This window comes from Amphiura filiformis, chromosome 3 (assembly GCF_039555335.1).
Source record: "Amphiura filiformis chromosome 3, Afil_fr2py, whole genome shotgun sequence".
In the NCBI taxonomy this organism is placed as follows: Eukaryota; Metazoa; Echinodermata; class Ophiuroidea; order Amphilepidida; family Amphiuridae; genus Amphiura; species Amphiura filiformis.
The window spans coordinates 51,442,506-51,457,617 of NC_092630.1; the positions used below are offsets into that span (position 1 = coordinate 51,442,506).

Below are 15,112 nucleotides of genomic sequence, written 5' to 3' on the forward strand. Positions count from 1 at the left end.
AATTTCACCACTTAATTTGAACCATCCAGATGCTTTATAGAATCCCTATACTATGACCAGTTCCTACATGCTGACAAGCTTGAATATGAAAGTATAAACTCTGCTGGTCTTCCTCTGAGTATAAATGGTTTTAGATACTCTTTACTTTTGTTTCACCTCATGTTTGGCAGTGATCTATTAACAAATTGTGCATACACAGAGCATATACACACATACAAGGGCAGTTTGATGACATGCTTGCAGTGCAACCGCATAAAGGCTCCGACATCACTACCAAGCTCAAGGTGAAACAAAGCATATTCTGTACCATAACAGCACAATGCAGTAATTTTATTTCATACTTCAGATTGAATGTACATCGGGTCTCATTATAATACAATCATTATCATGATCATTCTGTTAAGTTAGGATGCTCAAATGCTGGGCCAATTTCACAAAAAAAAATTGTCTTGCACCATATACTAGTTAGTACAAAAACCTGTCCAAAAATGTCCAAATATGTTACTTCCAGGTTTTTCCACTGATGTTGGGCTGCAAGGCTTCTGAAACAAAAACTCTACATTTACCACATGTCCACAATCAGTGAGACACTCTGCCAAACAGTGGCAATTGATTTACAAGAAAATGAGGTCACCATTCTTGGTTTCTGGACTCCACCAAAACCATGCCAGGAACTGTTGCTTATTCTCACCATCTTGACATCTGTTTGTCCATTACAATGTAACAATGATGACAACAAATCACTGATAAGAAATCTCCTCTCTCTCTCTCTTGTTGCTCTCCTGTGATTCTGATGAGAAGAAACCAGTAGTGAAGATAACTATCTTGATCTCTGATGTATACTGTGCTTCACCTCAAGTTTGGTAGTACTACTTTGACTTAGGTGCATATTTCACTAGTCGCAGTACTGAACTGCGCTTATAAAGTTAATCGCAAAGAGCATACATGCACACATACAATGGCTATTTGTTGGCATGCTTGCGGCGCAATCAAGAAAAGGCATTGACGTCAGTACCAAAACTTCAGGTAAACCGCAGTACAGTGCTATAACATGATCTCAGTATTCAGAGTGATCCTTTCTGCTTGTGACCTCATCCTGTCGGCTCTTCTTAGTACTGTTATGGAACTGCTTTCTGCATAGCGCATACCACCTTGACTTCATCAAGTCAACTTTGATCTCATTTGATTTTTGTTACCGGACTGGATATTCAAATCCAATCAAAGACATTCTTCTCTTGAGAGTTTCTTCCATTAAGAAATTAATCATTTGGCAAAATAACATTGATTTTGTGTAAACTGTGTTAATTCTAAGCTTGAGAGTTGAAAATCAGCAACTTTAGATTTATACAAGGAAAAGTAGTTTCCCCATTAAGTGCACTTGTAACAAACTTGTTGCAAAATTATGTACAAGAATGAGCTCACACATTATTCTGCGCTGCAGAAATAATGGCAGTATTCGTTTAAAAATGAGATTCACATGATTTGAATGCAAAGATTAGAAACAATCATCAATTGCAAGATCAAAGTTCACACAGTATTCGCTAAATATCACGTTTTATCAACATAATTCAATTCAATATTATCCTGTGGCGTACCAGGTGTAGTTGCAGCACTGTTCTGTCTAGTTCCTCGCCGACTATTCTGGTAACTTCTTGCAGCACTCTGAGGAGATGCTGAAGAATTCGACTCTTTGGTGGCATATTGTCTATAAAAAGGACTCAAATCTTTACTAAGAGCTAAAATAGCTTCATAATTTGGCGGAGGACTTTCAGGAGTCTTTTGTTTATTATGGTGATGTGTGTGACTGTTACTGTCTGACGGTGCGGTATCCGGTGCACTATGTCCATTATTGTGAAGACGACACTGGCTGTAGCTTGGTGGAATGCAGTCATTGGGTTCCATAGGCGCCGCTGCTACAGAAATATAAAAAAAATAAGATCATGTTAGCCAGTGTGTTGCTATGGGTTACATTGTCATTATGGATTGTGGCCTATCACCAAAAGTGGACCTTTCTTGAACATTCCCACCAAACACAAAAACGTTTTAAAAACGTTTTAAATCAGTTATATTTTGGCTTTTGGTTTAGGTAAAAACGTTTTAATAACATTAAAATGTCGGGTTATATAAAGGTCATGATAACGCTTTTAAAACGTTTTGTATGAAAACACACTACAACAATATTTTTAAATGTTTTCAAAAAATGTTATTGTAAACTATTTTTGCAAACATTTTTGCCAAATATTGTGTCAATACTTAAATAACATTAGGTTAAAATATTTGAACCCAGCAAACACAGAAATGTTCTTAAAATGTTTTTTTCAAAACCTTTTAATAACATTTAAATGTCGGGTTATATAAAGGTCATGAAAATCTTTTTTAAAACGTTATTGAAAACATTTTGGGCAAACATTTTTCGCAAAATATTTTTTCAACCCCAAAATAACATTCTGTTTAGAATGTTTTGTATCAAGTTTTCAAGAATGTTTTTGGAATGTTATTAAAACGTTTTTATACCCTTTATACAATCCGACATTTAAACGCTTTTCTGTAAAACATTTTTGTTTGCTGAGCAGTAGATTATCAAAAATGTTTTTAAGGTTATGAAAACGTTTTATACTCTTAATATACCCTTTATATAACCCGACATTTAAACGTTTTCTGACAACCCTTTATAACCTTTTGCGAATGATGTCGAAAACGTTTTGTGTTTGCTGGGTTATGACCTCTATCACCAAAAGTGGACCTTTCTTGAACATTATGACTTCTGTCACCAAAAGTGAACCTTTCTTGAACATTATGGCCTCTGTCACCAAAACTGGACCTTTATTAAACATTATGGCCTCTTTCATCAAAAGTGGAACTTTTTTTAACATTATGGCCTCTGTCACCAAACATGGACCTTTCTTGAACATTATGGCCTCTATCACCAAAAGTGGACCTTTCTTGACCATTATGACCTCTGTCACCAAACAAAAGTGAACCTCTCTGTACATTGTGACCTCTTTCACCCAAAGTGGACCTTTCTTGTACATTATGGCCTCTTTCACCAATAGTGGACCTTTCTTGAACATTATGGCCTCTTTCAACAAAAGTAGACCTATCTTGTACATTATGGCCTCTTTCACCAAATGTGTATCTTGCTTGTACATTATGGCCTCTGTCACCAAAATTGGACCTTTCTTGTACATTATGGCCTCTGTCACTAAATGTGGACCTTTCTTGACCATTATGACCTCTGTCACCAAAAGTGGACCTCTCTGTAGGCCTACATTATGGCCTCTTTTACCAAAAGTGGGCCTTTCTTGAACATTATGGCATCTGTCACCAAAGGTGGACCTTTCTTGAACATTATGGCCTCTGTCACCAAAAGTGGACATTTCTTGAACATTATGGCCTCTGACTGTCACCAAAGGTAAGCCTTTCTGGTACATTATGCCCTCTTTCACCAAAACTGGACCTTTCTTGAACATTATGGCCTCTTTCACCAAAAGTGGACCGTTCTTGAACATTATGGCCTCTTTCAACAAAAGTAGACCTATCTTGTACATTATGGCCTCTTTCACCAATAGTGGACCTTTCTTGAACAATATGGCCTGAGTCACCAAATGTGGATCTTTCTTGTACATTATGGCCTCTGTCACTAAATGTGGACCTTTCTTGACCATCATGACCTCTGTCACCAAAAGTGGATCTCTCTGTATTATGGCCTCTTTTACCCAAAGTGGATATTTCTTGTACAATATGGCCTCTGTCACCAAAAGTGGACATTTCTTGAACATTATGGCCTCTGACTGTCACCAAAGGTAAGCCTTTCTGGTACATTATGCCCTCTTTCACCAAAACTGGACCTTTCTTGAACATTATGGCCTCTTTCACCAAAAGTGGACCGTTCTTGAACATTATGGCCTCTTTCAACAAAAGTAGACCTATCTTGTACATTATGGCCTCTTTCACCAATAGTGGACCTTTCTTGAACAATATGGCCTGAGTCACCAAATGTGGATCTTTCTTGTACATTATGGCCTCTGTCACTAAATGTGGACCTTTCTTGACCATCATGACCTCTGTCACCAAAAGTGGATCTCTCTGTATTATGGCCTCTTTTACCCAAAGTGGATATTTCTTGTACAATATGGCCTCTGTCACCAAAAGTGGACATTTCTTGTACATTATGGCATCTGTCACCAATAGTGAACCATTTTGCCTGTAGTCTGTCACTGGTAACAAAAAGCAATATACATGAATCCACTGATTAATACAAACCTAAATTAACAGCCTCAACACTGTACACATCTCTACTAAGAGCAGGTCTGTATTGTCCTTCTGGACCATCCCTTTGTTGCCGTAAATACTGGAGGATAACGCAAAGGCACAAACCAACACCAAAAAGAACCAATAACACGGCCACCACGGCTGCTCCCATTGCAATGCCATATTCTGTTGTGGATGAGCCTGTAAAGACAAAAAAGTATGTAGTGAGAGGATGCACTTTCAAGTTGATCTACCACAGCAATCAAATTTGGCAGAATGAAAAGATCCCATTTTTACATCATGTGTGTAAACTTGCATGAGCAGCACAAATGTGACCGTCCAGGTCGAAACGCTCGTAAAGTCGGCCCCTGGTCAAATTTGTTTTCTTCCGTGTTTAGAAAATATATATCATAAGCTTTACAATGATATATCATTTGACGTCAAACGATATCCAGAAGCGGAGTTATAACTTGTTAAACTTTGCTCCTTCAGTAAAAGGGTACATTATTTTGGCACTCCATTATTTCTTTTTTCCACATTGCTGGTATTAAATATCAAATGGTCATAATTGGCGGTCACTTCAAATCATCCCCAACTGAACGAGGTTCAGGAATGTCCTCTCACTGTTAATTGTTGGTTAAAACCCACCACTTGAACAGGATTTAGCCAAAGCAAACAAAGACTTAAGCTTTTTTCTAATGCTGCACATAAGTATAAGCTTATTATCCTTTTCAACGATAGGATTAAAGATTGGTGTTTGACTGGACTAAAATGAGAAACATGTCGGACAAATATTAGGGACATATGAATACAACCTCTATGCATATTTTGCACTGTAACTCGAAATACAATTTGCCGAATTTCTTTACGAGCGGTTTGAGATGGATGGTCACATATCCTCTTCCTTACGCAAACTAGATGATTATTTATCCCAGCTCTGGTGAAACCTTATTAGTTCCCTGGATCTAAGGTACTAGCGTTTTACTTGGAAAAATCAATACAGCATAGCTGTGGTGATAGTTTGCAAGCCCCTCCAGTGACCATTGGCCAAAATCACACCCAAGACAATGTATGAGGTGTCACTGGAGTTGGGAAAGATAATAATATTTATACTTTGCTCATCTCATAATTTGTATGCGAAGCAAGGAGCCAGCATTTGAATGAACTCTCTAAAACAAATATTTCAAGGTAAATATAATAGCAAAATAATCAATAACATAGTCAGAGTGTGTGACAAGAATAAAGCATATTGACTTATTTGACTTTGATTGTAAGTATAAGGTCAAATTCAATTTCTGTTGCATTTTAGTGTTTTCCACAATATAATGTTTATAACTATTATTCTGTGAGGATTCTGCCTGGATAATGGGATGAAATAAACAAAATGAAATCTGTCTCAACAAATATCATTTTGCTAAATGCCATCATATCTTTTTATTTGCTTTATACTGATTAACCTTTGCAAATGTACTCTGAGGGGAAAACGATTCTTACAAATGCATTCTGTAGGGGTCACGATGTCCCTTGTCAGTCAAGATTAATAGGAAAATTTTCACGGGAAAAATTTCTGGACATGTGACACCCATGGGCATGGGCGCAGAGATGTTAATGACCTAGATTACATAACATTTGTATGAATAACCTTTCTTACAGATTCAGTTGTTTGATAAAGACATTGTTCAATTTGTATTTTATGTCTGATCCATAGCTTGCAAATTCTATGTCCGAATCAACAGAAATTGTGGAAATAAGCTTTTTTTTCATGGATAACTAATCAATGTCGTAGTGCATTTTAGTAACCATTGGTTAGTGGTTCAAACCTGGGCTCATACACCTGTTCCAAATTTTGATATGCCATAGGCTTTGTGTTGTGATCATTTCGATCAGTGGTTCGTAACAAAAAAAGCGTGAGCCAGTTGACCAAGCAACGGTCATATTCTAACGTGCACTACGCCAGCGAATTGAGGCATAGCTTTTATAGAGGGAGCTAGAATCACAAAATGTCCATTTGTAATAAGCTATACAAATCCTGTTTAGTAATCTGTCATTCTAGTTTCCAATTTAAATCTCTCTGGACCTCTTATCACAAATTAACTACAAAGATTTTTTTTAAATTGTCGCATCGGCATGGCAACACAGATTTCTACTATAAGCAATCATTTGCTCAGCCAGAATTTGTTTAAGAAATCGCTGTAGGTTATTACAATTTGGAATATTGATTGCTGTTTTATTGTGACACATCCCGGGATTAAGATTCCAATATTTTTTATATTTTGTCAACCCCAGGAGTCTTTGTTCGGAATGCTTTAGGCTCAAAACCTGTATCTGATACAATCATAATTTCATAATTCCATTTCTTATGTATAAATATAAAATTTGTATTTCTATCTATTATCATTCTGATTTGTGACAAACTCCCTGCAGGGTATTTGGATAATTTTCATTCCAATCCATTTTAAACTTTTTCTTTGCTTCATTTAATATGTCAGTACTACTTGAATGTCATTCTTCATCAAGGGGATTTAATATGCTCATTTTATTATCAACATGGGGCTAACAAGTTTATTACACAGAAATTAGGAAGAATGAAGCTCTTATGAAAACATAATCAATTATGATGTAATCAAATATGATTCTTAATTCTTTAATAATTTCCTTTCATTTGGTGGTCGTTTATATTGGTAGCTGGCACTTAAAATCCTTTTGAAAGGTGTGCAAGTTAAATCCATCTGTACAAGTATTTATACATACAGATCTGTATGCATGCATGGCAATACAAACATGCCTAGCATTGGGTCTTGAGATTATAGGAAAATCAAATTTTGAATTAATGAAAGACTAATTTATTAACAACTCTTTACTTTGACAATAATATTCTAAATCTAGCTAATTTAATTGAAAGAACTTGTCCAAACCAATTGAGATTTCAGACTTCAATTTGGAACATTAATTGACTTTTCAACTTGAATTGGCTACTTCAGAGATTACAAAATGACAATCAAAGTCAATCTAGTAAAACCATCCCAGTAAATACAATTTTTTTTCGAAAACATTTGCAAAAGGTTAGGAAAGGTTGCCAAAAGGCCTTTTTAAGTAACATCCGGTTATATCAAGTATAAAATGTTTTAATAAGATTTTAATAACATTTGTAAACTTTGCTGCAAAAACATTCTATATTATTTAATAAATATTCTGCTACAAAAATTCATCATACATTTTGACACCTTTTTAACAATTTGGTAGAGGTTTTTCATAGAAAATAGTTTAAAAACATATTTGTGTTTCTGGGATATTGTTTTTCTATCAGCAATTAGGAATTAAAAATGTTATTACTGAAGGAATATTGAACTTAAACTCTTTAGTTAGTGTTCGAATAGTGAAAATCATTTGTTATCAGTTTCTCACAAAAGATTCTTAAATGCCAAAGTTGTTTTCCCTGATAAATTCAAGGTGACATTGGCTTCTACTCTCACTATTTTCAGGAAAGTTTCCCATAGGGTACAATTATCTTTGGCTTGACTACACTTGAGTATTTTACTCCCTGGTGAAGTGTGTCAGTAAAGGTCCTTTCCTTATAACGCTTACAAATTGACAAGAACAGTTTCAGAATAAGGACCAGTGAGTAGTTTGGCATTTTGCATGCATGTGTAAAATATATGCTGCATTTTCCTTGACTGTACAATGAATGAAAGTAATGAAGGATGCATTCATGTATTATATACACACCAGTTCATGATCCCAGAACAGTGGCATCACCAGAAACTTCTAGGGGGAGAGCATGGGTGGGGGAAAAATATCAGGGGGGTTAAAAATCATTAAATTTTTGCAAAATTGCTGCACCAGGAATTTTCTTCGGGGCATTGGGGGGCAAAGTGAATTTCAGGGGGGCAAAATTGGCAAATGTTGCTTAAAATTGCCACAAAAATTTAAATTTACGTGATTTTGGGGTTTTGCCTCAAAAGTGGGGGGCAAACTGGGGGGCAAGAAAATGACCCCTCCCCGTGACGCCGCCACTGGTTTTTATGTGGGGCTAACACCTCTGACTGTGGGCATATTTCTCCCATCCCCCATGGCACCAAGGCACGATGAAAAGGCCTCATTAAGTGGCTAAATTAAAATGCTGAATTCTTTTCATTTTAACCCGATTTCATGCTGTCAAGCATTGAAAAGGTTTGCTGCAAGTTTTATAGAAATGATAAAGAGCATCACAAACCATATCTGTCTATAATAGTAGGTATGTCACAGTGGCTGCACAATAATTCTGCTACACTGTGCATGCAAGCATAACAGTGAATTGAAAAGGGCGCTTCAAATTTGGCCAATTTTAGAAAACATCCATGTCAATAAATGAATTTCTTCATATGCTTCATTTATCCAAATTGTTTAAATTTTTAATATATGGTGTGTGAAGCCTTTCCGAGGCTAACATCGGGTCCTTAAATAAAAATATTGTTTTGTTTAAGAGCTACTGCCTGATTTTATGGATTTTTGAAGATCGCTCATAAATCAGTAAATATAGGCCTATTGAAGTAAAGGAACTACCACCATTTAGCTGAAATACTAATCTTTCTTAGCATGTAAATTAATTCCGTCGACAACGAATGCAACACTTCCCTAATACTAGTTGAAGCAAAACATTAATCAATGATATTTTTAGGGAGTAATTTTCCAAACCACAATAGCTCTAAGCCATTGTGTGTGTCCAAGGCCATACTATTTTTTTATACGCGGTACAGTAAAATAGCTTTTGCTTTTACCGATTATCCTCCCATGTTAATCCAGATGACAAAATGTTAATTTAAAGTCTCATTGCAACTGAATTTTAATTTTTACTTTTCGGACTTGGCTTTGAGTAATAGTGACACATACCATGTTTACAGTAAAAATGAAAATTATATTCCAGACACCGTCAAAATGTCAAACTTTTAATTTTTTTGTATTGTTTTTAAATAATTAACTGCAGTTCATTTATTCAAGCTTATAAAATAATAAAAAAAAAAAAAATTATGATAAATAAACAGACGTTCATTAAAAATTGAAAAAAAACCTAAAATTACTCATGCCTAATTTGCATAATAATATCATAAATACATAATTAGCTGTAATTACCTAATTTGCATAATTAATTACTTTTTGTGTATTTTTGTTATCAATTGAAAGAACTTTGTATACATATGTGTGCAAAAAAACCGCACCTTTATATCATGTACGGTTTTCTATTGGCATCAATTTTGCATATTAATTAGCTGAACTTAGTCATTTTTTGAGATTTAATTTGTCTGCAGATTGGCCGAGTTGCTAAAATAGTATATTTGGTTAATTTATTATAATTATTCAATGATAGATTTTTAAATTTTGTTTTCGTAACGAAGTCAGGAAAGATATGCATTTAACATGTGATATTTAAATTAACGCTGCTTTTTCAAGCAAGCGTCCAAATATACCTTCAAAATCTTAAAATGTGCCAATTTTGTCATTACAGCCATTTGTGGCAGGATTTCATTCCATCTACGAGCATCTTTAAATTGACACTACGTCACAATGCATTGACCGATTTCAATTCTGTTTTTTGATTTTTGATGCTTTAATAAAGCTCAATAATGTAGGAACATTAAATAACATGTTTCTGCTGCGATTATTTTTGAGGTGATATGCCTAATAATAGACAACTGACAGTGTGTAGATTGTCATTGCTACTACAGACATACCATAAAATAAGTATTATCAACCTGATTTTTATACTACATAGGCCTACTGCTATCTTCAGTAGATAGCAGATTGCAAATAAACAAACTTTTTCACCAGGTTCGCCGTCACAAATAATAGCAGATTACGTTGTAAACATACAGTCTTTCATATTGATTTCAAACAGTACGCTTCAACTTCAAAATAATTGAAAATGGGCTTTCTTGCTCCTATACTCACCACTGACAAGGCTGTTATTTTGACTGCAATCATACCCTCCATATCCAGGAGGACAGTTACATACAAATCCAAACCCTGAGCTGGTTGGTGTACAAGTACCGCCATTCTTACAGTTGCAGCGTGAGATAACTGCCTGGACATGCTTCCCTGAAGAAAAAGAACAAATTCATTATTCTAGTTAGCATGTTTACAGACTACATACAACACATAAATGGTAACTCAAAAAATTGTTTAATATTTTTGTAATTTTATCATAAAGGCATGATAACAGAGTGACACTAGTTCAACTTTGAATTATTTGATCTTGGGTTCCGACTCTGCCATATTGGAGGTTGTGATTTGTAAACAAAAGAAGTTCTCCTTGTCACTCATGTGTGACTTCTAACAAAAGGCTCTGGTTCCGGTATATAGTATTCCTCATTCAAACCAATTCAAAGCACAACCTCAGAGTTACTTGCATGACTTTTGCGGGCTATTTTGAAACTATCATGGTTGCACATGCAGGTACTTCTTTTGAAAATCCTAAACAAGGTATAGCAGTCGCTGATAGGATATGCAGCTTATAGAATACGGATAACCTCTATAGTAATGCAAGACTAATTTCTTAAAGATTTTGCACATTCCCATAATTTCAGTAGCGATTATAAACAAAATGGATCCCTGGTAATTATACAGGGCAGTATAAATAAAGTACTGACACTTTCTAAAAATAAACTGGTTTATTGACAGCTTAATTAGAAAATGATATGAGAAATTCATTGTAAGTTCATGTTGATTTTCTTAGTTTAGGTTTGCAATTAACTTGAAATAAACAAAAAGTTCCAAACTGACAGTATACTTTGGTGACAAGGTCCTGACAAAAGCTAACAATCATGTTATCTGTGTCAAGATGTACAAGTGCACCCTCTATTGATCTTCACTACCTTGAAGTGGAATATTACTTTTTAATAATATTGAAATTTCACACACAGCCATAAGTTATCCAGGAGCACAATCTAAAGCATACATGTAGAAAGAGTAAATGGGCGCACTAAATGAGGGATTAGTAGTACATTGGAAATATGGCAATTTGTTTAAAATGGAGTCATATCATTTGCAATTTTTCAGCGGCTTCCAAGATCACAGATAAAAATGTGAGTTTTTGGTTGTTTTTATTAATTATGAATCCTATTGGTTATCCATAACAATGACTTAGGTATGATACAGTACACTCTTTCACACAACTCCTGCAAGTGCCCTATCATAGTATTGTCAACTTGTATTCATTATGACATTGTTTCAGAATCAAACACATATCATGATTTACTGGAAAAGAATTAAACAAGCTCTAAAGATTTCTTATTTTAGCATGAACATTATTTCTAGCTAAATCATTACAGGGTTGGGAAAATATTAAGGCAACATAACAAATAAGTATGTTTAAAAAACAGGATAATGTGGAAAAAAGTGGGTCTTTGGTGGTAATCTTTATGCCCCTAAATAGATTTTCAAATATAATTAAGCAAGAAAAATTATTTTGTTTCATAAGCCAGACTTATATAGGTAATCTTAAACTCTGTAGAAAATATTGATATCTACTTGTTGTGAAACCCTGTCTGGATTTTTAATCAATTGATTTCTTTGATATACCTTGAACATAAGCCTATATACCGCCTTACTCTACCTCTACACACAGACAAGCCGATTTGTAGATTTTGATCTGTTTTACAAGATAGGTTAAGTGGTGTCATCGGTTAGATCAAATGTTATACCCAGTAGCTTTTTATACGATTGGAAAGTATAGTACACATAATATGACGCTACCAAATATCAGACATCTAGCCTCAGGTAAATATGAAAATAACTCTCAGTCAAGTATTCATTATCTCCTGGGCAACTAAAAACTAGGTCATTCAACTTGAAGCTTCCCTTTGTAAGCTTAAAAAAGAAAATAAAGGTATTGAAAACTAGGAGTATCTTGGAGTGTGTGTACGCCTGCAGAATTCTGTGCTATAGCATATCCTGTTCTAATGTATTTCCTAACAACTTGTTCTTAGTAGGGTAAGCTTTCAAATTCTTAAATAAAGTGTTTCAGATTTCATGAAATTCTACATAATTAATGCATACCGACGACCTCACCCTGTATTATAATGTCTGGTGTCTGGAAGGGAGTTGTCATAGTAAATCAGTCTTTTCACCGTTAGTGCAACAGATTGTGTAAGGAAACCATGGAATAGAGGTTATTCACGTTACTTGTGTGTGACTTCTAACAAAAGGCACTGGTTCCTGTAGTATTCCTCATTCAAACCAATTCAATGCATGACAACGGTTACTTGCATGACTTTGGCGTGCTATTTTAAAACAGTAATGGTTGCACATGAAGGTACTTCTTTTGAAAATCCTAAACAAGGTATAGCAGTTGCTGATAGGATATGCAGCTTATAGAACACAGATAACCTCTATTGCATTTATTCTCTTCATATTCTTCCTTTTCCTCATTGTCATGATCATTATCAGACTTCTCTTGCACATCATCATCATCATTATCATCAAAATCATCTTAAACATGAAACAAAAATGTGTGATGAAATAAAAACTCTCTAGCTATTTATAACACCTGTAATTGACTTATTCCAATCAAAATGTAAATCTTTTTTCACCATAATTGTGTGATAAAACTAAACAGTAAAACTACATGCAAGAATATTCTGTAAGCTTGACAAAAGTGTGTGTTTGAGGCATGCCCATACTAGCACACAGCAAATATATATAATATTGACTTGTTATTTTAAAATCAAAAGAGGCTACCCTGCAACCATTTGATCAATAATTGGCTTGATTAATATGAAAATTACCCATAGGCTGCCTTCAATGATTCAATAACACTCTCAATATCAAGTGTAATAGTTGGCAAGCAAATGGGTTTGATATATCTATCGTGCATGTGCCCAGGCAAGAAATGCTGTTTATTTTGAGAGTATGGTAGTCATGTGGGAGGGGGAAGGCGTCATAGTGAGGAATTTTGTCGCAAAAGTGGTTTGAGGGTTATTAGGTTTAGAATGATTTTCCAATTCTTTTTTCCTGCAGTTGGGACTGAATATATTACTGATTTCAACTGTATGATGGTTCCGATTCATATTCTCTTGGTTGAGCTGATGCCCAGAAGGCTGACATCACATAAAGGGACATATGCTCCCCACCCTCCCCAAAAAAAGTGTGCAGTTTGTCTGCATGTCCCCTTTTGCCAACTGGCTGCTATTACATGTACCCTAAAAAGGTGAAAAGATCTGACCACAATAATCCTCCTACAATGTGTTTCCGCTGATGTTCACTGCTTTGAATTACTGTAAGAATGTCTTGCATATCTGCTAATCAAATGGATGCTACTCAGGAGAGAGACCCTTTTAAAATGCTTGCCTATGATAATTTATATCCTATATTCCCTATTTGGGATATTTATTGCATGCACCCTTCTATTAGTTTGTAAAAATAAACAAAAAGGAGCTATTATAACGTATAATTTACTGCATTACTATATTCATCGGAAGTCATACGATCCATTCTATAAAACAAAATATCCTGTATCATACCAAAAATGATACACCCAATTTCAATTAATTTGGCAAGCATAATGCTTTCAAGATGTATGCAAAATGTAGATAGAGGTTAACTATAATGGCAATATGCATTTCTATGACATGGATGTGACAATGGCAGTCCCATATTGGTCGTCTACTTGTAAGAGTCTATCAAAATGTATAGATAGTGGAGCAATATGGTAATTTTAGAAGATGAAACCAGATGTTACCAGACATTTATTTGAAAAATATTAATGTTAATGTCATTGTTACCTAGCCTATATACCAGCCTTCAACCAAAATATAATCCTCCAATACAAACAATGTCTTCCCACACAAATTGCATTTTGTTACCTTATACCTAATTCTTATTCATTGGGTGCGTCTTGTAAAGAATTCACGTAATTTGATTGGTTTTCGGTGTATAATATCTCACAATAGTTGATAGTGATATTAGTCAGAGCGCCACGCCACTTAACGGCGGCACGCTTGTTGCTCCTCAATGATCGCGCGATAAGGCGTTCGCGTAAAACACGTGCGAGATTTAAGAACGCGATTCGGGCGGCTTAGATGTTCGTGATGGTTTCGTTCATTTAAAACAACGGGATGTCCTCACAAAAGTAACTTTATTTTTTTCTGAAAAAGGGCAGTTTTTCTCATAAAAATTACATTAAAACTGAATAAGAATGAGAATAAATGATAGGATTTTGTCTTTTTGCCTATCAATATCGTGTCATAATGGATGGGCTGGCCAATATTTTTATCGTAGTGGATACCGGCTGCGCCGGCATCCACTACTCAAAATATTGGCCAGCCCATCCATTATGACACGATATTGATAGGCAAAAGACAAAATCCTATCATTTATTCTCTAAATGGATGTATAGTGCAAATAGCAGACTTTTTAGTAACAACATTTTCAAAAATATTTTTCCATTATGTTACTTTTCCATGACCATAACAAGTGCACAGTACTATATACAGTCTACTAAGCAGTTTTGAAAATATGTATTCTCTTGAAAGTGAAAGTTAATACTTCATACATAATTAAAAAGTACTCAAGATGACTGATGTTTATGTATGAACGCCAAAAGCATTTGACTGTGAAATAATAACCTTATGGCTATTGCAATATTCAAAATAAGTGTTCTTTAAGTGGCTAAATTGGGACCTAATTTAAACTAGCCAGGAGTTTAAAACATTTCATTTTGTTGTTAGGACATCAATTAAATTGGCTATTCACAGAGCCTGTAGAATAACTAGCTCTCTGTTGATTGCTTATTTCAGCACAAAATGGTCTGTGAACCTGGTTTAAACCTGGCATAGTTCTCGTTTATTTAAAGTAAGTCAGGGAAAGCAATATAGGAATAAAATGTTTA

The 15,112-nt window shown here is 34.9% G+C and overlaps 1 protein-coding gene across 1 annotated transcript in view; it reads right to left on the bottom strand.

Annotated features, from left to right (window-relative positions):
• Positions 1–881: 881 nt before the first annotated feature.
• Positions 882–15,112, bottom strand: part of LOC140148695 (uncharacterized) — a 389,432-nt gene continuing 375,201 nt past the window's right edge. The window contains exons 8-10 of the mRNA XM_072170737.1: positions 10,177–10,323; positions 4,264–4,452; positions 882–1,913 (exon numbers count right to left, since the gene is read on the bottom strand). Of these exons, the coding sequence (XP_072026838.1) occupies positions 1,549–1,913; positions 4,264–4,452; positions 10,177–10,323 (701 nt within the window). The 3' untranslated portion in view covers positions 882–1,548. The remainder of the gene's footprint in view (positions 1,914–4,263; positions 4,453–10,176; positions 10,324–15,112) is intronic.